The 25,223-nt window shown below is 43.7% G+C and overlaps 1 protein-coding gene across 49 annotated transcripts in view; it reads left to right on the forward strand.

Moving 5' to 3' along the window:
• The window catches only part of LOC107966245 (myomegalin), a 229,804-nt gene extending 211,595 nt beyond the window's left edge, over positions 1 to 18,209 (forward strand). For 19 of the 49 annotated variants that reach the window (XM_054669378.2, XM_054669310.2, XM_054669240.2 and 16 more), the window contains 12 exons: positions 1,709 to 1,960; positions 3,140 to 3,271; positions 3,934 to 4,053; positions 5,544 to 5,733; positions 6,426 to 6,550; positions 9,664 to 9,903; positions 11,944 to 12,060; positions 12,630 to 12,856; positions 13,789 to 13,932; positions 15,017 to 15,155; positions 15,462 to 15,508; positions 17,137 to 18,209. In XM_054669378.2, coding sequence (XP_054525353.1) covers positions 1,709 to 1,960; positions 3,140 to 3,271; positions 3,934 to 4,053; positions 5,544 to 5,733; positions 6,426 to 6,550; positions 9,664 to 9,903; positions 11,944 to 12,060; positions 12,630 to 12,856; positions 13,789 to 13,932; positions 15,017 to 15,155; positions 15,462 to 15,508; positions 17,137 to 17,178 — 1,775 coding nt within the window. In that variant the 3' untranslated portion in view covers positions 17,179 to 18,209. Of the gene's footprint in view, positions 1 to 1,708; positions 1,961 to 3,139; positions 3,272 to 3,933; positions 4,054 to 5,543; positions 5,734 to 6,425; positions 6,551 to 9,663; positions 9,904 to 11,943; positions 12,061 to 12,629; positions 12,857 to 13,788; positions 13,933 to 15,016; positions 15,156 to 15,461; positions 15,509 to 16,390; positions 16,452 to 17,136 lie in introns of all 49 variants that reach the window. The other 30 variants (XM_054669246.2, XM_054669205.2, XM_054669251.2 and 27 more) reach the window with 5 other exon arrangements.
• The last annotated feature ends 7,014 nt before the right edge of the window (positions 18,210 to 25,223 follow it).

Here is a 25,223-nt window from a genome sequence, read left to right on the forward strand (position 1 = left end):
TTAAATTGGAATTACATCAAGTCTGAGGCCATTGACTGGAGTTCAAATGGTCCCAGCCTAGATGAGGAAAATTGTAGCCCTTTCTTTCTCCACCTGAAGTCAAGGTCCTCTCCAAGGGACCATTGCTTATACATGCTCATTGTTTGCTTTGAGCCAAGTTTCCGTGTGGACAGTGGTGCATGGTGGCCTCTCAGGTCCCTGGGTTAAAATCTTGTGCAAGAGTCTGTATGGTATCTTTGCATGGTTTAGAGCATGTACTGTGTATTGTGTGGCCAAGGGACTGGAACATGAGAATACTGATCATTGTTACTGATAGACTTAAAACCTCACATGGCCTTGATTAAAAAGTAAGCTGACTATCTGCAACCACTGATTTCTCCCTTTGCCTTGTGTTCGGATGGGGTTGAAGGCAGTTTGAAAGAGGTAGGAAATCATGTATTTGTTGCATTCCTTCTAAAATGTAGGTGCTTAAATTTTTAACCTTCTTCCTTAACTAAGTGATCCTAATGAACATCTAGTATTTTGCAAATTAGAAGAGAGACTCATGACAAGACTTCCCAAACTTCTGCCTATTAGAATTACCTAAAATGAATTTAAAACATCCATTGTTCAAGATGTATCCCATATAGACTAAGGCAAAATCTCTGGAATCCAGGAATCAGTATATGTTTCCATACTTTCTCAGGTGATTCCAATATGTACCCACATTTGAGAACCAGCTACAAGTAGGGCTAAAAACTGGCAAGTGGCAATTACACTAACCCCTCCAAGGAGTTTGGCTTGGATGGAAGAAACAACGACCTCACTCCTGTTGCTTAGGAGGAGCTACCTGTCTATTCTGCTGCCCATGTTCATAATCCCTGAAAGAAAGCAGGCTTCTGAATTTTCTCCTAAACTGTGTCTCTGCCCACCTCTTTCCTCATCTCCCCCATGCTGGGCTTCTTTTTACAGAGAAGTGGAGATGACGGGGCTCAAGGGAAAGGCCTATGATTTCAAAAGATCTATGAAAGTATCAGCCTATTAAATGAAAGGTCCTACCTGCCTCTGTGGAATAGTATTCAATGATTCTTTAGACAGGAGTGATGACATTTTGCAGCTCCTTGAGTCATGTTGGATGGGATCCAAATAAATACTTGCCTTACATAGACCCTTCCCCAGCCTCAGCAAAGAGTTCTTCAGTCTGGAGGAACTAGGGCCACCATATCCAGCTTGATTTCATGTCCCCTTTCTCTTCTGAAAAACTCCAACGTGGAACGGACATATTGACTAGTTAGTTTCAGGGGAAGGCAAGTACATGTAGACAAACAGATGTTCGTGTTCACAGGTAAGCTCAATCCTATATTCCATTGCACTCACAACTTCTAACTGTGGGAGTGAATCCTACTTTTAGAACTTTCCTTGGAGTCTGTCATGAAGGATTATAGTAGGATCCAGGAGTGGGGCCACTGGACTTTTCCATTGTATATACTGATGACTTTAAGATACTTTATTCTCTACCTCTTGTGTCTCCTGCTAGGAAATACAAAGGGTGAGAGTTATAACCTCTAGGTTACAAGCCTTAGTCTAATTAGTATACCAAAGTGAACTGGGATCTCTGACATTCCACATGTCTCCTTTTAGTCTCTATTCTTAGCAATCACACACTTCCTTGCAAATTCTTCCCTTCTGACACCCCATTTGCTTCTTACTCATGTTTCTTTCTGCCCAGGTGCCAGCACTGTTCCTCCTGCTTCCACAGCTACATTGCTGAGCAACGACTTGGAAGCCGACCCTTCCTACTACCTCAACTCTGCCCAGCCTCACTCTCCTCCAAGGGGCACCATAGAACTGGGAAGAATCCTAGAGCCTGGGTACCTGGGCAGCAGTGGCAAGTGGGATGTGATAAGGCCTCAGAAAGGGAGTGTATCTGGGGACCTATCCTCAGGCTCCTCTGTGTACCAACTTAACTCCAAACCCACAGGTAAAGCACAAAGCAGAGATGGCAGCCTTTGAAAAGAAGTCTCATTCGGAGTCTACTCTTTTCCTACCCAGGCAGGACTATTTCATTCCTCCTCCATCCCTGGCTCACAGAGTGGATATAAAATGCAAGAGCTGTATCAGGGCTCAATCCTTTCCAAGTACATTTCTTCATTCTCCTGCCCAGGGCCTCAGTGCTCTGTAGGGATATGGGAAAGTCAGGGACCCACCTCTTGTGCTGTCACACTCATGTCCTTCCATCCCTCTGCAGCCTGGCCTCTTTGCAGCCCACTCTGTTAGACCCTTCCAGAATGCCAGGCATAGATGGGACTTTCTTCCATCAGTCAGGACTTGTCACAGGAAAGGGTGTAAGGGTGCAGCTCCCTGACCCTGCACATATATCCTGTGCACAAAATTCAGTCACAGCAAGTGGAGAGGTATAGCTAAGCTCATAAATGCTGAGATGCCGCGCAGTTCCAACAGTAAGACAATCATAATTTTCAGGAAAAGACTGAGCCCAAAGCAAAATGGTGCAGTTAATGTCCGGTGTAAGCATCCGTCTGACTTTTCTGGATATTTTTGCTTTGTTTGGCAGGGGGAAGGGGAGTGTCATCCCCTCTCTAATTTGCCTTCAGATCTCTAGATCCTTCCAGGCTATTCTTTCATCTTCCATATTAAAAGTGATTTCAGGGAAGCATTCAGTGTCAGTCATTAACCACATAGGGTGAGTGTAAGATCACATACTTTTACTTTAGGCCTTCTTTCTAAGGGTGGGAGGAAGGGCTTTGTCGCTCATGTGTCAGTAAGAAGAAAGGTAGAGTGAGATCTCACCTATCATCCTCATATTCACACCCAGGAGGTGGCCATACCTTTCCAGATGCTAGGCAGGCCTTCTCCAGAGCCCTCAGTTATTTTTCTAAAACGTGGAACTCTCACAAGACCCCTGTGTGGGAGGACGCCCATGGAGATTTTTTAGCAAGTGACTATTATGTGTTTGAAAGCACATTTACTGTTTAAACAAAACTACCATTCTTTTGGGTGTCCGTGTGAGAGGACACAGTTGGCAGAAGGCTAGTGATATTTACAGGTCTTGCTGCAGGGCCCCTAGCCGAGCCCCACCCCCATCAGTAACCAGGATTCTCCATCTCCCACCTCTCTTCATGTCCTGGTGGTTTGGCCGCAGGGGCTGACCTGCTGGAAGAGCATCTTGGTGAAATCCGGAACCTGCGCCAGCGCCTGGAGGAGTCCATCTGCATCAATGACCGCCTACGGGAGCAACTGGAACACCGGCTGAGCTCTACTGCTCGTGGAAGGGGTAGGAGAGGCCCAGACCTTCCTGTTTCTGGCTCTATTTAGGGACTTTTAGGCAGAGCTTCACAGATATTCTTTACTTCACTTGCTCCTTATGAACAGTCCAGCAAGGGAGGTGGGCAGGTACTGTCATCCCTACTTTCTGAATGTATCTGAGTTTAGAGAGTAACTCTCTTTAAGGCAGAACTACGTCTGGTGCCCAGAGTCACCTGACTTCTCACCCCATACTTAATCTGCTTATATACTGCTGATGTCTGTGCCTTTGTTGTGTGATTGATAAGTGGTGGAACCAGGTCTGTAAGGGTCCTCCCACCTCTACCCTCACCTCTTTACCAAGGTGGCCTTTCTCCTTGCACTCTCCTTCCAAGCTGCTGTCACGTGGAGGCCAGTCTTTCCATATGTTGTTGTCCTGCCTATACCACAGCAGCAGCTGTTTAGGGAGATCAAGCCTCCTGCACCATTGCAGTTACGGCATGTGATGATGCACGCAAAGAATCCACTGAGAAGAGGCACACAGAAAACATGTACCCAGCCCCCCATGCTTCATTCAGGGCCAGGCCTTCAGTCCTTGGGGTTTTCTGCTGGGTTGGGGCAGTATCTTTGAGAGATAAAGAATGGGAAACTTTTGAAAGTTTCTGTTACCCAAATGTCTACTTTCTGGGACAGGATCCACTTCTAACTTCTACAGTCAGGGTCTGGAGTCCATACCTCAGCTCTGCAGTGAGAACAGAGTCCTCAGGGAAGAAAATCGAAGACTTCAGGCTCAACTGAGTCATGTTTCCAGAGGTACGTGGTCAAAACCCACAAATTGTGGTCACTCTTAAGTTTCTTCTTCCCTGGCCACACTAACCACCAACTGGAGAAGCAAACAAAAGAAGGTAGAGGTAACAGAGCTACTCAGATGCACCAACTCAAACTCACAGCTATTCTCAGTCTAGAGAAGGCTGCTTTCTAAGATGTGCCAACTATGGGCCCCTCAGACTCCTAGTCCCCAGAAGCGAAGAGCTCTAGGAAATCCATCATTTCTGTACAAGCCCACCTGCATATATCCAGAGTCACGAGCTATCAACCTGGATACCAGTCTGGTATCTGTTCTACCTCCCTTCACTCACAACTGACTTGGAACCAATAAAGGAGGGAGTGCGAATGCCTATCTTCCCTCTCAAGTTTCTCCAGACTTTACTGCAGCAGCATGTGTCGTTCCTGGCCCTGCTCTGCTATCCCTCTGCCTCCTCACCACATCCCTCACTCATAGACTCAGGGCTTCCCTCTGGTCAGTACTCCCATGACTCCATGCCGAGTGGCACTAGCAAATGCCCCCCAGCACTTTCCCAACCCTAGCCTGGGGGCGCTCACAGGTGGGCATCATTTCTCGTGTGGCTGGGAGGCAGCTGACCTTGGTGTTAGTCTACTTGATCAGATCAATGTATTATCGATAACAAAGTATTTTTATTCACAAATATTTATGAACAGCCATGAAAAGACTGAGGGTAGTATCCAAAAGGATTAAACCCAGAATGAAGGAATGCTTGTGGAAAAGGAAAAAGCCACCAAGAGATATTTCTAAATTAGCCACCCAAATTAATTAATTAATTTAATTAATTGATTTCTGTATTAGCAAGAAGATTTGAGAGGAAAGGTCACTGCTGGGGGACAATAACAAAAGTTAACAGATAAGAAAGAGGGCAGAACTACTGAGCTACCATTGCATGCTTGGAGAGAATAGAACAGACCTCACAGGTGAGGAGACAGTAAGAGATTTAAACGAGTACAATTTGCCAGGCTCAGGTGACTCTTTCCCCAGAGGACTTACTGAGCCTGCAGCTGTATTTTTAGAGTCCCTTCAATAATCTTTGACAACTTGTGAAGATCAGAGAAGTGCTGCAAGTTCAAAAAAAAAAAAAAATCCCAGTTTTCAAAATAATGAAAATGAGATCCAGAAAGAGATCTTGACGTTGATCTTTGTCAAAATTCAAGAATGGATTATTGAACAGATGATATGTGAGCACTTGGAAAGTGGTGAGCATTAGAAAGCAGAATTTCTCTAAGAGCAAGGTAGGACAGATTAAATAAGTGGAATGAAGGGTTTTGCAAAGAGAGAGAGGCACCATGCTCCAGGCTCTGGGGGATGTTGAGCCAGCATGCTCTTCCCACCAACATAGGGCCTTCCTTCCCTGCTCCTTAGCTCTGTCTGTCAGGGTGGATGTGCTTGGGGTCATCTTCCAGCTGAGCTCTGGCCCCATGATAATAAATCAATCCTGTGTTCCTCTCACCAGAGCACTCCCAGGAAACAGAAAGCCTGAGGGAGGCTCTGCTGTCCTCTCGATCCCACCTTCAAGAGCTGGAAAAGGAGCTGGAGCACCAGAAGGTGGAAAGGCAGCAGCTTTTGGAAGACTTGAGGGAGAAGCAGCAAGAGGTCTTGCATTTCAGGGAGGAACGTCTTTCCCTCCAGGAAAACGACTCCAGGTAAGAGGGGAACCATTGACAGAGAAGGTAGCATTCTTCATTCTTACATTCATTCTTACATTACAAGAGGAAGGGATATTGGCAAGACAATTGATGTCCTCTTTTGGAAACCTAAATGTTCCCTCTGCTATTCCTGATTTTTGTGTGTCAGTGGGGTGGGGGGAGGGGCGCTTTGAGCAGAAGAAAGGACTTCTCTGGGAATGCCTTGTCACTCCCAAGTTGAGAGAGTAAAACTCTGTTATAGAAGTCTTCAGTATATCAGAGACATGAAAAAGAAGGGTTCCCATGCTTCCAATTAGATATAGGACATTAGTCTCACCATCACCTAGGAAGCTTCTATACTGGCTGTGATGCTTGGTCCCAGCATAAGCCCTGTAACTGCTTGTCAGGATGCAAAGAGCACTGTAGGAGCAGTAAGGAGACTGTGCTGGTGTGTCTGTTCTGCTCTGAACTAATGTAGGTAATGGTGTGTTTTCAAGCAAAGTTACTTGACCTCCCTCAGCCTCCATTTCCATATCTGTGAAATAAAAGTGATAGTCTTCATGACCCCCTGAGTTGACATCTGGGGCTCAGATGTAACCCTAACCGTAACCCTTTTTGACCCTCTGAGTTGACATCTGGCTCTCAGCTTGTTGCTCTGGTGTGGCTGAGTGGCTCTGCCATCTCAGTGGGCCTTGCCTCTCCCTGGTCAGACTGCAGCACAAGCTGGTTCTCCTGCAGCAACAGTGTGAAGAGAAACAGCAGCTCTTTGAGTCCCTCCAGTCAGAGCTACAAATCTACGAGGCACTTTATGGCAATTCCAAGAAGGGGCTGAAAGGTATGTGTTCTTCTCCCCTCACCCCATGAGCTTTTTGCCCTTGCATAGGATGCTAGTGAGGTCTTTCCTTTGGGAGTTGTGGAGATCATGGGAAGCTACAGAGTTCTGTTGCAGAAACCCCCACCCGAGCCTGGGGCTCCCAGTAGGAGCTCTCAAACACAAAGCCCAGTGGGACAGGTTGGTGGCACGAGCAAGATCTGGCCTGATCATTCCTAATTACTTTAAGAAAATCTAGACATTCCTATCAATGTCTAGATTGTAACATTTTTGAAAGCAAAAGAACTGTCCTAATGATATCATCATTTGAAAAGGCCTTTAATATTGTTGGTAATACATACTGACAACCCATTCAGCCCAATGCAACAGGCAGTCTGCTCCCACCCTGACCCTTTCCCTAGTGACATCTGGCTCTCAGCTTATTGCCCTTTCATGTAATTTTCATAAATCCTGATTTAGTTTCCTGATTTTCTAAAGAGAAGGTGAACTGGAATTTGAAGAAATACAGGGGCTTACCAGGCTGGGCGAATAGCTTAAGTACAAAGTCATGGTGAGTGTTGAGTCAGTGGGGACCAGCCTGCCCACAGGAGAAAATTAAAAGACACAAAAACAAAAACAAAAAAACCTTATAGAAATACCACTAATAGGACCTAAATTTCAATCCTGGATTTAAATATTAAGGACATTTATTGAAGACTTTGCTGCCTGCTGAAATAATAATCTAATATTTGAGAATTTTGATATATTTCTTCATTCTTTAAATGGAGAAGGGTACTCAAAACATAATGTGAATAAGTCACAGCAGGCTGGGGCAGAGGATGACATCAATGTCGTGAAATTTAGGAAAGATAAAAAGCAAAATCCTGAGCTCGATTAAAAATATCAGTGGTAGAAATAACGGATGAGGGTAGAAATATAGGACAGACAGCCATTCATGGACATGAGGGTTTGGGGTTTGGTAGAAACATGTTCACACAAGTAAGGTGTAGGACAAAGGTTGCTAGAAATGCCAGCTCAAACTGGAACTACAGTAGTGTAAGTGTGATGTTCGCCTGTGGAGACCATGTCTAAAATATTGTTAGATTAAGGGGCACCATCTTTGAAAAGGGCGTTGACACACTAGGGAACATAATGAAGACACGGCGCACAATGGTGTGGACCAGAAATCTCCAACTAGTCAAAGAAACTAAAGAAATGTAGGCTTTCAAAAGATCTTGAGGACATGAGAACTGGCTTCGGATATTTGAAGAAGTGTCAGGTGGAAAAGAACTTATGTATTTTATGTCCCTCCAGAAGGCTAAACAAAGAGTGAAGGGCAGTGGAAGTTAGATTCGAATTATCATAAATCCTGATTTAGTTTCCTGATTTTCTAAAGAGAAGGTGAACTGGAACCTGAAGAAATAGAGGGGGCTCACCAGGCTGGGAGAATAATTTAAGTACACAGTCATGGTGAGTGTTGGGTCAGTGGGACCAGCCTGACCACAGGAGAAGCTTGAGGTTGGGGGAGTGAGAAGTCAGGATGGTGGAGCAGAGTCACCAAATCTTGAAAGCTCACAGGTCAGGGTAAAAGTTGACATTCTGTATAGTAGATAATGAAACTAAGTCTGTTCTTTTTCAAAGAAGATAAGCATATGATGAAAACAGAACTTTAGGATGCTAAGTCTTAGGGGATGTCCTGGAGTTGGGAGACATTCGAATCTGGGAAACGTATTGGAGGGGTCTAGTGATATTCTGGCACATTAAGAGATGACAGTCTAATATAAGGTGCTATTGGGAAGATGAAAGGGTATAGATAGATTGTAAAACATCTCTTAAAAATAAGCAAAATTTAGGGAGAAGTTGGGTTGAGAAAGAGAGAGAGGAACATCATAAAACTTTGGGCAAAATTCAAGAGTAGATTATTTACCAAAGTCCCTAAAATTGGTTCATCCTGAGCTCCCTTTCCTTTCATGCTTTTCTCCCTGCCTTTTAGGACTCATTTCAAAGCTACAACCACTAAAGCTCCATAATCTCTTATCTGTAATTTCAAAATCCAGTAAGATTTCCAAATTAAATTTTTCAAATACTCATTTAGTGACAAAATCTAGATGATCTGACATGAGGATATTCATAAGTCTTTATTTATCTATTTAGAATATTCACATAGCTCATTGTGGAAATAGTTATATGTTTGATAAAGGATTGTGGCTCACATGCAACTGGGTACATGTTATATATGATATATGCACCCTGTTGCCTTGCTAAAAACTAAAACAAATTTTACCTTTTGAAATACATTTGGCCTTAAGGTTTTCAGATAAGGGATTGTAGCCTTGTAGAATATTTCTTAGATCTCTTCATCCCCAGTACAAAGAAATAGCCATGTGGTGAATGGAGGTAAATATGTATACATATATATATTTATATATGTGTATATATATATGTGTGTGTACATGTCATATATATGTACATGTATATGTGTGTACACATATATGTACATGTATATGTGTACATGTATATGTGTACATATATACACCTATATATAGTATGTATATACACACACAACATATATAAACACACTATATGTAGGTGTATATATATGTACACACACACACACATATATATATAGAGAGAGAGAGAGAAAGAGAGAGAGAGAAATTTAAAAACTCAGTTATAATCCCTCGTCTAAGGTGCCCAACTCACATTCTCACATGCTACCAAAAAACCTCCTCCTTCTCTTTCATTTTTCACAGTGAGGACTATGAAATCTCTTTCTCCCTCATCCCCTACCCTTCTCTAGCTCAGTGCTGACCTTCTACCTTGGAGGATCCTATACTTTAGCCTACAGGACTAAGGTTACTATGGAGATGAAATATGGACTTATCTTCATCTGCCAATCAAATGCTCTATAGGTGCATGTGTGTAACTTAAGCCGCAGGGAAGTTTCAGACTGGATGTGTGCCAGCTCAGTGCCATCCCCCAGCCACACACAGAAATGGTGACATCTCCATCATAGATGGGTTGCATGAGACTCAGATGATAGTGGGGTCCTTCGCAGAAAAGAATGTTACAGAGGAGGGTTCTGACAAGTGCTTGGAAATACTTGGGTCAATGTTACCAGACTCCTTCTCTCTCAGCTTACAGCCTGGATGCCTGTCACCAAATCCCTTTGAGCAGTGACCTGAGCCACCTGGTGGCAGAGGTACGAGCTCTGAGAGGGCAGCTGGAGCAGAGCATTCAGGGGAACAATTGTCTGCGACTGCAGCTGCAACAGCAGCTGGAGAGCGGTGCTGGCAAAGCCAGCCTCAGCCCCTCCTCCATTAACCAGAACTTCCCAGCCAGCGCTGACCCTGGAAACAAGCAGCTGCTCCTCCAAGGTAGGAAGGAAAAGGGACTTAGAAAGCCCTTGGCCAGTGGGGAGATCACCAGGAAGTTCTGCGGCAGAAGGTGTAATCTGCCTGGTCCATGCTCCTTAGGGTCAGGTTGAAATCAGAGATGCTCTAGTCTAGCAGCCTGAGTGAAAGCGTGGGATTTAGGTCAGACTGGGCTCCAGATTCTGAGTTTACCACTTTGAGGTCATTTGATTTGGGCAAGGTGTCTAAAGTCTCAGAGGTTTAAGCTTTAGTTTCCTTATATTTAAGATGAGGATAATGATCATATGTACCTTATATGATTTTGAGCATTAAATGAAATCATTTACAAGTGCTTGGCACACTAAGAATTACTCAATAATTAGCAGCTGTATATGTTCATATCTTTTTCTTGGATTTGCTTGGTGCTTTAGTTTTAGCCAAGTGTTTTCACATATATAATTTCATCTGAAGTAAAGCAGGTTTTGCTATCTCTGTATTTCACATAAGAAAACTTAGGTCCTGAGATATTAACAGACAAGCGGGGGTTTAGAGAAGTTATAGACAAAGCCAGAATCAGAACCAGATGTTGTGATTTTCAGTCTGTGTTCCTTCCAGCTCATTGTGCCCTGTCTCAGTATTGCTGACCTTCCCAGATTCTCTAGTCCCCCTTTCCCTCACAGGTGGGGAACTCAGTGTGTGGTAAAATGTTCCTGCCCCTAAGGAAACAGGGCTCTGGGGAAGTCCTGGATGGTGGGTGATTTATTTCGGGTGGCCATCATTCGCTTTCTCTACCCCACCCCTTGCCTGCCTTTTCAGATAGGCGTGTTTGACCAGGACCCCCTTCTCTTCTCAATATCCCCCATCAATCTCACTTCTCCCAGTTTTCATTGAAATGTCAATGGTGTCCCCCTAGTCTCTTAAATCATTCAATTTCTACTTCCTCTGTCCTTTTCTCCTTTTGATACACCATTTAGTACACCATCTCTACTCACCTCCATGGCCATACCTTCAATTTTATTCAAATCAGGAACCACTTCTGTTCAGTTTCTCTAAAGCTGAGCTTTCAAACTCTCCTGCCAGCTATTTCTGGGTCATGTTAATCTTTGTTTTTCTGTGGTTCTTGTAGATTCTCATTTATCTGACAGTAACCTTATTTGTCAAATGAAGGTGACAATAACATGATTATGCTGTTTTGGCAATTCAATAAAAAAACACACGTGGTCCACCAAGCAAACCGCCTGGCCACCAGGAACTTCTCAGCTTACATTAGGTGGATGCCTTGCCCTCCTCTGGGCTGCCCTGATGGTTGTGGTGTTCAGTTATGTCTCCAACTCTTCCTTCTAACCAGGCCTTCTTCTCTCACTGGCTTCCCATATAGCAGCCAAGACTCAGCCCCACTGATGCAGTCTCTGCCCGTCTTTCTTTAGCACCCCGGAGGCCTGAGCTGGAAAGCAGGCACTGGGACACACTTGCCTGAGCAGGACCTTTTCTACCTTCTTTGTGATATTTTCCAATTCCTCCACCATAGGGTTGCTTTTTAGTCTCCAGCAAGACAATGTTAACCCACCAAGCCCTCTCTCTCCGTTCTTCTCATACAAGTCAATTTTTTTCAGTATTACCTCATCAGAATGATGACTAGAATGTTGAGTTTAGTCCCCCATGAATCCATTCATTCCTTGATCCCTTGATTCTAGATTTTAATATGTACTATGTATATTTATACATATTACATTTAGTTACAGGGCATCATATTAGATACCACACACAAATTATACTTAAGACTCGGTTTATAAAAATACACCTAATAATTTTTCAAACTAGAAGTTACGTTCTCATGGAACACCCCTCAATTACAGGAATATCTTTTTGTTCTGAAGAATGGAAACATTCTGAACTCAGTGACTCATAGGCTTTTGCTTTTGCTTTTGCTTGTGGGGTATGGATAATTCTGTAAGAGGAGAGTCCTGCCACCTTAGGTCTCAGTGGGGACGGCTAGGTGTGCATGTGCTTCATGTGCAGTGTGTTCCAGGGCTCCTGAAAACTGTGGTTGCCTTTACCCCCTAGATTCAGCTGTGTCCCCTCCAGTCCGGGATGTTGGTATGAATTCCCCAGCTCTGGTCTTCCCCAGCTCTGCTTCCTCTACTCCTGGCTCAGAAACGCCCATAATCAACAGAGCAAATGGTAAATATGGCAACTAAAGGGCCCAGGGACTGATGATGGGAAGTGATTAATGCAAACAACCTTTTGTTGTCTCTAAACATATTATCTGTATTTAGAGAGTTTTCTCTGCATGCCCCAAGGCCTTTAGCCCTACTCCCTGCACCTTCTGTGGCTGCCTTTCTTGCCATTGTTCATCCTCCTGTAGTTTTCCTACTGCTGTTTTTGCTTCGTTGCACCATAATCTCTCTATTCTTGAAAATGCTATCTGTATCCAGCTTGATTTCCTTGTTTGTGTCTTCTCTACCCAGAAACTTATTATTTATTATGATTCATCCTATTTCATTTGCCAATAAGGAAAAAATTGTCTCCTGGCAAATTTATCATTAAGAGATAATGTAAGAAAGATTATAAAAATATAGAAGCCAGAAGATCTCGATGGACTTTGCCCCACCCTTGTGCATTCCCAGGCTTCCTTTCTTGTTCCCGGCCTCGTCCTTTTCTTGTTCCCTGCCTCTTTTTTAGTTGGAGCAAACTGAGGATATCATTATGAATAACAGAAGATTCTGTTGTGTTGTCATTTTCTTTTTCAGGCTTGGGTTTGGATACTTCTCCAGTAATGAAGACCCCTCCCAAGCTAGAGGGTGATGCTACTGATGGCTCCTTTGCCAATAAGCATGGCCGCCATGTCATTGGCCACATTGATGACTACAGTGCCCTAAGACAGCAGATTGTGGAGGGCAAGCTGCTGGTCAAAAAGATAGTGTCTCTTGTGAGATCAGCGTGCAGCTTCCCTGGCCTTGAAGCCCAAGGCACAGAGGTAATCACACCTGAAGCTTTAGGTGCTCTCTTTCCCTGTGCCCTTTCTTCCTTTGATGTTAACTCCTTCTCCCACCATTTTTGTTTTTTTCATGCTTTGCATCTCTCAACAGCTGAGACTTCCTCTTCCATGTATAGCAGCCAGGCCGTTTCTTCTCTATCTCCTATTTTCACTGTGAGTTCTGGTCTGTTCCAGATGTAGCTCACTGGATATTTCCCCTTAGCCCCACAGAAACATGTGGCATTGCCTAGCAGCCTTTGGTAGCTTATTATCTACCATAGTCATGCAGGCACATGACCATCTGTGGGCAGAGTCAACTCAATGGGATGGATAGAAACTGAAGGATTTGCAGGTATATGGCCCCCACATGTGGAAGGGGCGAGAAGCCTGGCAGCCATGTCATTTCCTTGTGCAGACTGCATAGAGGGAGGGAAGGCAGTCAGCAAAGCTTCTGAGAGCACCTTGCCAGTGAGAGAGACCAGGAACCTGTGGCTGTGCTGTCTGAGCTGCTGGAGACCCATGGATGTGTAGGGACAGCCCTGCCTCCACGGAGCCCCCACACTAGAGGGCAAGACACACACCCAAGTAGATAAGCACAGTAAGGGGCTACAGGCACAGTATGAGAAGTCATCCTCTGTGCTGTGAGAGCACCAATGCAAATGTGGTCATTTATCTCAGGCAAGGAAGGTAACAGGCTCATAGAGGACATAGCAAGGGGGGTGAGTTTTGAAAGCCTTGTGGGTTCTGCAGGTGGAGGAAGGCATTCCTGGTAAAGGGAGCAGCACCTTAGTTCTGAGAGCTGCAAATGGTTGTGTGAGGGCTTCACAGGTTCAAGCAGGCCCATGTGCTATGCCTCACTCACAAAGGAAGCTTGAGCCCACGCAGGGGGAAGAAAGTAATCTCTCCGCTCCTGTGGTGTTACCTTTCCCCAGGTGCTAGGCAGCAAAGGCATTCATGAGCTTCGGAGCAGCACCAGTGCCCTGCACCATGCCCTAGAGGAGTCGGCTTCCCTCCTCACCATGTTCTGGAGAGCGGCCCTGCCAAGCACCCACATCCCTGTGCTGCCTGGCAAAGTGGTAAGATGCCAGTGTCCTTTCTTGGTTCAAACCCAGTTCTCCTGCCCTCCAATACTGTTCTGTCTCCTCAATGTCACAGCTTTTCCAGAAAATCAGGAGCCACATAGTGAGTTGGGATAGACAGGAACTTAGAGGAGTGTCCCTGGAGGGACATCTCTGACCCATGGTGGCTGCTTTCATTGCAGCTCTGAATATATCCCATTCCCCGCCAGCCCCCTGTCCCCTGGTTAAGAAATCAAAGAAGATGAAGGGGTGTGAAGAAGGCGGAGACATCGTAACCCTGGCCATCCATAAATGTTCAGTTTATTTGCCTCTCTGAAGTTTGGATGAGCTGAAATTCAGTTAAAGCTTCAGCACCCATCTCCTACCCCTCAGGTCCCATGGTTAAATGATCACAGAATGCCCCCATGAGACTGAGCCTTTTTAGTGACTGCCTGGAATCCCAGCATATCACTTAAGCTGGCATCGCTGGACCAGGCCTGGGGAAAGTCAGACACCCCTCAGGATCTGCTCAGAGCTCAGGCTAACTCTGATTGGCAGACCCTTGTGTAGGCAGGTTTCAGGATCCCCTCCCCAGGGATTCTACTTCCAGGTCAATGGCACCAATACCTTTTGGATCCAACTATGCTAATTCCAGGGAGAGGGTGTTTTGCCATCTTCATGTTGGCACAAATATTTACAAACTTGCAGACTTCCCTGAGTCCAGATCTCTCACCCCAGCATAACATTTCTGAACTCTCAATTTTACCTGTGAAGGGATAGTGACAGAACTGATATCAGGACTAAAGCAAGGTCCTCTTCAGAGTTGGGAGTTGTAAACCAGCCTGAAGCAAGGTTCTCTTAAGCTACAGGTGTGTGGGCCTGTGCTAGTCTGCATGGGGAATTCCAGAGTCTCAATATTCCTACCTAATGGCCTCATCCTAAACTGTCCTCGGCTGGAGGTATCCAAGGCTGTGAAGGAGGAAATCCAGTTCAAGAGAGTTGAGAAGACTGTAGAATCCTTCTTTGAATTGGAAAGAGCCACAAAGCACAGGGTGCTTTAGGCCTTCTGCCTGGTCAGTAAGAGTCTGTTCCTCTTATCCAGGGAGAATCAACAGAAAGGGAACTTCTGGAACTGAGAACCAAAGTATCCAAACAGGAGCGGCTCCTTCAGAGCACAACTGAGCATCTGAAGACCGCCAACCAGCAGAAGGAGAGCATGGAGCAGTTCATCGTCAGCCAGCGTAGGTTCCCTGAGAGGGAATGGGGGCAGAAACAGGCAGTCTTCCCGATGCCCCACTTGTGCTTCAGATGAGAAGTGATCAGGGGGGCTTGGGGATGTTGGGAGTGGAGACTGATTTGATGTCCCCAAACCTCCTGTGCCAGGAGCAATTGTGGCTGCAGAGGGAGGGGAGGACAGGGGGTGGATAGAAGGAGACTCCAAGCTGAATAGCCAGAAAGAAATAAATGCTTTAGAATTCTCACGCTAAGCAAGTAGGGTTAATTTCTGCTGGTGATTTCTACTCTGTGGTGCTCTTTTGTTGTTTCAGTAACCAGAACACATGATGTTTTAAAGAAGGCAAGGACTAACTTAGAGGTAAGGAAACTACTGCACCAGTCAGAGGCACCAAGCCTGTCCCCCACCCATCACCATCCGTTAGCAGATCTTGTAGGCGACCCTTGGCCTGCTTTGGCCTTCCAGGAGAAGATTTCCAGTCCACTTGCAAGATCACAGGTCCTCAGTGAGCTTCCTGATAGTTTCTGTTCCCATCACCCTCCCACCCCGTCAGCTCCTGCCCCTGTATCTTGGTTCACTCTCACATTGTCATCATCTCTCCTTTTTACTCCAATTTTTCTTCTTTGAGGCCAAGTTCAGAGACTGGAGAAATGCAATTCAGCTGACTCTTGAAGTCATTAGACATTCGGGAGTCTGCCTCTAAATGAGCTTTTGGTAGAGGGATCTTGAGACCAGTTATGTGTTCTACTCTTCATGAAAAAGTAAAAGCAATTTGCAACCTAATAAACTGATTTCACTGCACACTCCTGGGTTAAGAACAGCAATTTGATTTTGCTGTATCTTTAAGTAACACGACAAAAGAGATCTGTTGTGTCTCATTGGTCTAAAAGAGAATTTGTTAAATAACAACTGAACCTTCACGGGAAAAATATTACATATGTACCAGACATTATCTACATTTACTTAAAACACTAAGTGTTAATCATTCCCTAGGAAGTGCTTTGAAGAAAAACTTGAGGTATATGAAATGGTTAAAAATCAGAAACTAAACCTTTTAACATGGACATCAAAGCTTTGCCATAAGCAATTCAGCATATTCCTAGAAATGTTTCTAAACCATAACCTGAGAGAATGTTGATCTCCATAGTGTGAAAATGACTTAGGCCAGTTTAACTTGCTCTTTTTTTTATTTTTTCACTAATTCCCTTTTGTTTTTCTCTGATAATTCTTCTCTTTCCTGAGCCTCTTTAGAGCAGCACTTACAGGATTGCCTCTGTAAAGCCTTATTCCTGTCCCAGAAAAGGTAACCCAAAAGTCTCTAGTACCCACTGGCTTTCTCCAGTGTGGAAGCTTTCCCCTCCACCTCCCATAGATCACTGGAAAGGACCCGAAGCCTCGGTTCTAATCCCTGGCTTATCACTAACTGCTGTGTGGCTTTGGCTTGTCCCTTAGTCTCTGTGAGACTGCTGCACCCTCATCTGTCAAAGATGGAACTGGACTTAGTTGAGCTCTGAGGTCCCTGTGGACTTGGCCCCTCCACACCCTCATTATGGCGACTGGACATAAACTTAACAGAGGACTTCCCTGCAGAGTGTCCTCTTCTTCCTACAACAGGCTGTTTCTGTATGTGCATGTTTCATGCTAAGCACTTCTTTCTTGAGTGGAGATGGCAAAGGCCTCTTTCTGCTGAGACAAAGTGATTTGGAGAGTCACCTGGCCCCTGAAGAGGGAGTGGTAGGATCCAGCCACCCAGTGTGCAGTGAATTGGAGCAGGGATCTCAGCACACAGGGAGGTGGGGAGGCTCCCCCTAACCTCGGGCACCTGTTGCTCCTCCAGACTGCAGCGCATGCTCTTAGCTCATCCTCTTAACTGGCTCTCACCGTGCTCCTGGCTTTGGTCACCACGTAGCTCTCACTCCAGTTTCAGGTAGCCATCAGTAGGACCTGGCAATATACACTGATTTGGTTTGTTTTATGTTTGTCTGCAGGTGAAATCCCTAAGGGCTCTGCCGTGTACTCCAGCCTTGTGACCCTTGCCTTCCAGGAACCATGCAAGAAGCGCAGCCACCAGAAGTCCTTAAAACAGCAGGAAAGGTGGGCCTGTCCCCCTTTTGTGCAGCTACCTATCTGCTGAGGAGCATCTGGGCCTCATTCCTCCAAGTCCACTGGAGGGTCCAGAAGAGGGAGTCAGAGATGTATCCTGGTGGAGCTGGGAGAAAGGCAGAAAGCCTTTCTGACAGCTATGGAATACCGTTAGCCAAGGTCCACTTAGCCCAGCACTAAGCAAAAGATGCGTAGTTTGCACAGAAGGTTTTGTGATACTGCCTCTCAACAGCCCCAGCAGCTTGGGAACTAGCAAGAGCACATTTCTTGCCTCATCAGCTGTCCTGAGATGGAAAACTCAGTGGATATAGGACCCTGATTCCGATGAAAGGGGCACGTGGTCCCAATGCTGGAGCTCCTCTGGCAGGTTCTAAAAGCACACTACTGAGCAGCGGTGCCCTGCTGGACACTGCTCGTGGGGGCTCAGTGAGCACTACTCACAGATCCACACCTGACCCTGTTGGGTCGAGTCAGGCTGGGCTTTGGTCTGCACTGTAGCACCTGTGTTCTTCGAGTTCACATCATGAATGTGGTGACTTCCCAGATACCATCTCAGGCTTAACCTAGCACATCCTATTTCTTTTCTTCTATGATATCCAAATTGGACTGACCTCACTTCAAAGATGCTGTCCCATTTTGTCATCCTATCTTACCTCGGGGAAATTGCAGACTGATGGCCAGACCAACTCTGTTGAAATTCTTGCATAGAGCAAACCTGTGCTCATTTTTAAGTGGCATGGGAGAGGCCCCCAGCCTAGTAAAGCCTAGTCTGTGTCTTCAAAGTGCTGATAGAATGTGTTTGTGTGTATAAATATATGATATAGATTTATATATGTTGCTATCGCCATATATTGAAGGCCAACATAACTGGTGGACAGGGTGGGTGACAGAAAATGAAAGTCTTTTTGGTGATTGTTAAAGCAAGATGTGTATAAAGAAATAAATAGTTTTTCTTTCACTGCTTTGTTTCCCATTTCTGCACCAATCCCTTGACAGTATAAAGAACTGGAAAGAGAAAATGGGAAAGACAAACTGTGTTTAAGAAGCTTAAGTTCAAGTCTAATGCTTGAACTCTAACTTTAAAAGATTAAGGTTTTCCTTCTCTGTCATTTTGTAAGAATCCCCAGTCTGAAAATATGAAAGAATGGTTCCTAAACTTGGTGTGCCTGAGAAGCAGCTGTGGAGATTATAGGAGCTACCTCCTGGTCTCCAATCCCAGGAGATTTAGTTGGTGTGAGCCCTAGAATCTGCATTTTTTTAATATAAGCATCCCAGGTGATTCCATTACATGTGGGCTGCAGATCACAGTTTAAAAAAACAGTGTTCTATAACATTGAATCAAAACTAAAACTACATTTAAGAACCTTGAATCAAAAAGTATGTCATTCCATAAACATTGATGTAAAAATTTTAAAATATTCCTTGGGAAAAGTTCTTAGCTACATACTTTCGATCCCCAAGATTAAAATAAAGGTATCACTTCACAATTATTTACTAGAAACATTTAAAAAATAAAAACAGGTAGAAGGTGGAGTAAGATGGTAGAATAGAATTCTCCAGCAATGGTCTCTCTGAAGGAACATCAAATTAAACAACCATCTATGTAAGAAAACACTCTCACGAGGGCTAACCAGGTGAGAGATGATAGCACCCGCTTTTAACATGCTAACAAGAAAAGATGCATTGAAGAAGGGAGGAAGGACAGTCTTGCATTGCCTATGACACCTCTCCCCCAACCACAGGAAATTCTCTGAGAGAGAATCTAATGGCTTGGGGACAAGGGGGAAAGTGTGAGACTTTATATTGAAACTTAGTACCAGTCTTGCCATAGTGACACACGGCACTGGACAGAACCCCACAGCACTTGATTCCAGGCTGGTGCCCACAAAAGAAGCATTTAGACCCACCCTGGGCCACAAGGGAATCAGCTGCCCCAGCAGGAAGAACCCAGCAAAGTTCTGGCTGGCTTTATCACTGGAGATTTCTTGGGCTTCAAATAAATTTCAGTGGCAGGCAGGCTGTAGTGAACGCAGTCCTTGGGCAAGCCCTGATGCTGCATAGGTCTGGAAGACCCTGGACTTGAGGTGTGAGCCAGTATGATGGCAGCAGCTGCAGCAGCTATGGGAATGCCTGTATCACCCCTCCCCACACTCCAGGCAGTGCAGCCTGAAGAGAGGTTCCTCTTGCTTGGGGGAAAGAAAGGGAAGTAAGCTAGGGGCTTTACTTGGGAATGCAGAGAACAATCCCTGATCTTCCCCAAGTCCACAGGGCTGGGGACCTAGGAATCTGTAAGAATTGCAGTGTACCTGGGCCTAGGGTGCCCTGTAGTACAAAAATGGCTGCAGTGATCACTGGCTTAGGGAACTCGCCAGCCCACTTTGAATTCCTGGAAGGTCTTCTGAAGGACAGGTACAAACAAGACCTGACTGCAAAGGCTGGAATAAATACCTTATCCTTCAATGCCCAGATATTGACAAACATCAACAGTATCAATAACATTGAAGCCAATATGACCTCAACAAATGGACCAAGTAAGTAAGGCACTCAGTGACCAACCCTGGAGAGATGGAGATGTGTAACCTCTCAGGGAATTCAGAATAGCTATTTTGAGAAAGCTCAATGAACTTCAAGAAAACACAGAGAAACAATTCAGAAATATATCAGAAATTTAACAAGATTACTGAAGTAAGAGAAAAAAATCAAATGCTGGAGCTGGAAAATGCATTAGTGGGTCTCAGTAGAATTGATCAAGCAGAAGAAAGAATTAGTGAGCATGCAAACAAGCTATTTGAAAATACAGTCAGAGGAGAAAAAAGAAAAGAAGAATGAGAAGGAACACAGAATGCTTAAGAGATCTAGAAGAGGGCCTGAAAAGAGAAAATCAAAGATTCATTGGCCTTAAAGAGGGAGTTGAGAAGGAGCAAAGAGTAGAACGCTTATTCAAAGAAATAATCTTTTAAAAAAATACTTTAAGTTCTAGGGTATATGTGCACAACGTGCAGGTTTGTTATATAGGTGTACGTGTGCCATGTTGGTTTGCTGCACCCATCAACTCATCATTTACATTAGGTATTTCTCCTAACGCTATCCCTCCCCCAGCCTCCTACCCCACAACAGGCCCCGGTGTGTGATGTTCCCCTCCCTGTGTCCATGTGTTCTCATTGGTCAACTCCCACTTAAGAGTGAGAACATGCGGAGTTTGGTTTTCTGTCCTTGTGATATTTTGCTGAGAATCACGATTTCTAGCTTCATGCATGTCCCTGCAAAAGTCATGAACTCATCCTTTTTAATGGCTGCATAGTATTCTTTGGTGTATATGTGCCACATTTTCTTTATCTAGTCTATTATTGATGGACATTTGGGTTAGTTCCAAGTCTTTGCTATCGTGAATAGTGCCTCAATAAACATAGGTGTGCACATGTCTTCATAGTAGCATGATTTATAATCCTTTGGGTATTCACCCAGTAATGAGATTGCTGGGTCAAATGGTATTTCTAGTTCTAGATCCTTGAGGAATTGCCACACTGTCTTCCACAATGGTTGAACTAATTTATACTCCCACCAACAGTGTAAAAGCGTTCCTATTTCTCCACATCCTCTACAGCATCTGTTGTTTCCTGACTTTTTAATGATCGTCATTCTAACTGGCATGAGTGGTATCTCATTGTGGTTTTGATTTGCATTTCTCTGATGACCAGTGATGATGAGCATTTTTTCATATGTCTGTTGGCTGCATAAATGTCTTCTTTTGAGAAGTGTCTGTTCATATCCTTTGCCCTCTTTTTGATGGGGTTGTTTTTTTTCCTGTAAATTTGTTTGAGTTCTTTGTAGATTCTGGATATTAGCCCTTTGTCAGATGAGTAGATTGCAAAAATTTTCTCCCATTCTGTAGGTTGCCTGTTCACTCTGATGGTAGTTTGTTTTGCTGTGCAGAAGCTTTTTAGTTTAATTAGATCCCATTTGTCAATTTTGGCTTTTGTTGCCATTGCTTTTGGTGTTTTAGACATGAAGTCCTTGCCCATGCCTATGTCCTGAATGGTATTGCCTAGGTTTTCTTCTAGGGTTTTTATGGTTTTACATCTAACATTTAAGTCTTTAATCCACCTTGAATTAATTTTTGTATAAGACGTAAGGAAGGGATCCAGTTTCAGCTTTCTGCATATGGCTAGCCAGTTTTCCCAGCACCATTTGTTAAATAGGGAATCCTTTCCCCATTTCTTGTTTTTGTCAGGTTTGTCAAAGATCAGATAGTTGTAGATGTGTGGTGTTATTTCTAAGGGCTCTGTTCTGTTCCATTGGTCTGTATCTCCGTTTTGGTACCAGTACCATGCTGTTTTGTTTACTGTAGCCTTGTAGTATAGTTTAAAGTCAGGTAGTGTGATGCCTCCAGCTTTGTTCTTTTGGCTTAGGATTGACTTGGCAATGCGGGCTCTTTTTTGGTTACATATGAACTTTAAAGTAGTTTTTTCTAATTCTGTGAAGAAAGTCATTAGTAGCTTGATGGGGATGGCATTGAATTTATAAATTACCTTGGGCAGTATGGCCATTTTCACGATATTGTTTATTCCTCTTCATGAGCATGGAATGTTCTTCCATTTGTTTGTGTCCTCTTTTATTTCCTTGAACAGTGGTTTGTAGTCCTCCTTGAAGAGGTCCTTCACATCCTTTGTAAGTTGGATTCCCAGGTATTTTATTCTCTTTGAAGCAATTGTGAATGGGAGTTCACTCATGATTTGGCTCTCTGTTTGTCTGTTATTGGTGTATAAGAATGCTTGTGATTTTTGCACATTGATTTTGTATCCTGAGACTTTGGTGAAGTTGCTTATCAGCTTAAGGAGATTTTGGGCTGAGGTGATGGGGGGTTCTAGATATACAATCATGTCATCTGCAAACAGGGACAATTTGACTTACTCTTTTCCTAATTGAGGAAAAGACTCTCTATTTCTTTCTCCTGCCTGATTGCCCTGGCCAGAACTTCCAACACTATGTTGAATAGGAGTGGCGGGAGAGGGCGTCCCTGTCTTGTGCCAGTTTTCAAAGGGAATGCTTCCAGTTTTTGCCCATTCAGAATGATATTGGCTGTGGGTTTGTCATAAATAGCTCTCATTATTTTTAGATACGTCCCATCAATACCTAATTTATTGAGATTTTTTAGCATGAAGGGCTGTTGAATTTTGTCGAAGGCCTTTTCGGCCTCCATTGAAATACTCGTGGTTTTTGTCATTGGTTCTGTTTATATGCTGGATTACGTTTATTGATTTGTGTATGTTGAACCAGCCTTGCATCCCAGGGATGAAGCCCACTTGATCATGGTGGATAAGCTTTTTGATATGCTGCTGGATTCGGTTTGCCAGTATTTTATTGAGGATTTTTGCATCGATGTTCATCAGGGATATTGGTCTAAAATTCTCCTTTTTTGTTTTGTCTCTGCCAGGCTTTGGTATCAGGATGATGCTGGCCTCATAAAATGAGTTAGGGAGGATTCTCTCTTTTTCTATTGATTGGAATAGTTTCAGAAGGAATGATATCAGCTACTCCTTGTACCTCTGATAGAATTCGGCTGTGAATCCATCTGTTCCTGGACTTTTTTTGGTTGGTAAGCTATTAATTATTGCCCGAATTTCAGAGCCTGTTATTGGTCTATTCAGAGATTCAGCTTCTTCCTGGTTTAGTCTTGTGAGGGTGTATGTGTCAAGGAATTTATCCATTTCTTCTAGATTTTCTTGTTTATTTGCATAGAGGTGTTTATAGTATTCTCTGAAGGTAGTTTGTATTTCTGTGGGATCAGTGGTGATATCCCCTTTATCATTTTTTATTGCGTCTATGTGATTCTGCTCTCTTTTCTTCTTTATTAGTCTTGCTGGCAGTCTATAAATTTTGTTGATCTTTTCAAAAAACCAGCTCCTGGATTCATTGATTTTTTGAAGGGATTTTTGTGTCTCTATATCCTTCAGCTCTGCTCTGATCTTAGTTATTTCTTGCTTTCTGCTAGCTTTTGAATGTGTTTTCTCTTGCTTCTCTACTTCTTTTAATGGTGATGTTAGGGTGTCGATTTTAGATCTTTCGTGCTTTCTTTTGTGGGCATTTATTGCTATAAATTTCCCTCTACACACTACTTTAAATGTGTCCCAGAGATTCTGATTTGTTGTGTCTTTGTTCCCGTGGATTCCAAAGAACCTCTTTATTTCTGCCTTCATTTCATTATTTACCCAGTAGTCATTCAGGAGCAGGTTGTTCAGTTTCCATGTAGTTGAGTGGTTTTGAGTGAGTTTCTTAATCCTGAGTTCTAGTTTGATTGCACTGTAGTCTGACAGACAGTTTGTTATAATTTCTGTTCTTTTACATTTTCTGAGGAGTGCTTTTCTTCCAACTATGTGGTCAATTTTGGAACAGGTGCAGTGTGGTGCTGAGAAGAATGTATATTGTGTTGATTTGGGGTGGAGAGTTCTGTAGATGTCTATTAGGTCCACTTGGTACAGAGCTGAATTCAATTCCTGGATATCCTTGTTAACTTTCTGTCTTGTTGATCTGTCTAATGTTGACAGTGGGGTGTTAAAGTCTCCCATTATTATTGTGTGGGAGTCTAAGCCTCTTTGTAGGTCTCTAAGGACTTGCATTATGAATCTGGGTGCTCCTGTATTGGGTGCATATATATTTAGGATAGTTAGCTCTTCTTGTTGAATTGATCCCTTTACCATTATATAGTGGCCTTCTTTGTCTCTTTTGATCTTTGTTGGTTTAAAGTCTGTTTTTTCAGAGACTAGGATTGCAACCCCTGCCTTTTTTTGTTTTCCATTTGCTTGGTAGATCTTCCTCCATCCCTTTATTTTGAGCCTATGTGTGTCTCTGCATGTGACATGGTTTTCCTGAATACAGCACACTGATGGGTCTTGACTCTTTATCCAATATGCCAGTCTGTGTCTTTTAATTGGAGCATTTAGCCCATTTACATTTAAGGTTAATATTGTTATGTGTGAATTTGATCCTGTCATTATGATGTTAGCTGGTTATTTTGTTCATTAGTTGATGCAGTTTCTTCCTAGCATCAATGGTCTTTACAATTTGGCATGTTTTTGCAGTGGCTGGTACTAGTTGTTCCTTTCCATATTTAGTGCTTCCTTCAGGAGCTCTTTTAGGGCAGGCCTGGTGGTGACAAAATTTCTCAGCATTTGCTTGTCTGTAAAGTATTTTATTTCTCCTTCACTTATGAAGCTTCATTTGGCTGGATATGAAATTCTGGGTTGAAAATTCTTTTCTTTAAGAATGTCGAATATTAGCCCCCACTCCCTCCTGGCTTGTAGAGTTTCTGCCAAGAGATCAGCTGTTAGTCTGATCGGCTTCCCTTTGTGGGTATCCCGACCTTTCTCTCTGGCTGCCCTTAACATTTTTTCCTTCATTTGAACTTTGGTGAATCTGACAATTATGTGTCTTGGAGTTGCTCTTCTCGAGGAGTATCTTTGCGGCGTTCTCTGTATTTCCTGAATTTGAATGTTGGCCTGCCTTGCTAGGTTGGGGAAGTTCTCCTGGATAATATCCTGCAGAGTGTTTTCCAACTTGGTTCCATTCTCCCTGTCACTTTCAGGTACACCAATTAGACATAGATTTGGTCTTTTCACATAGTCCCATATTTCTTGGAGGCTTTGTTCATTTCTTTTTATTCTTTTTTTTCTAAACTTCTCTTCTCACTTCATTTCATTCATTTGATCTTGAATCACCGATACCCTTTCTTCCCGTTGATCGAATCGGCCACTGAAGCTTGTGCATTTATCATGTAGCTCTCATGCCATGGTTTTCAGCTCCACCAGGTCCTTTAAGGACTTCTCTGCATTGGTTATTCTAGTTAGTCGTTCATCTAATCTTTTTTCAAGGTTTTTAACTTCTTTGCAATGGGTTCGAACTTCCTCCTTTAGTTCGGAGTAGTTTGATCTTCTGAAGCCTTCTTCTCTCAACTCATCAAAGTCATTCTCTGTCC

This window comes from Pan troglodytes, chromosome 1 (genome assembly GCF_028858775.2).
Source record: "Pan troglodytes isolate AG18354 chromosome 1, NHGRI_mPanTro3-v2.0_pri, whole genome shotgun sequence".
Taxonomy (NCBI): domain Eukaryota; kingdom Metazoa; phylum Chordata; class Mammalia; order Primates; family Hominidae; genus Pan; species Pan troglodytes.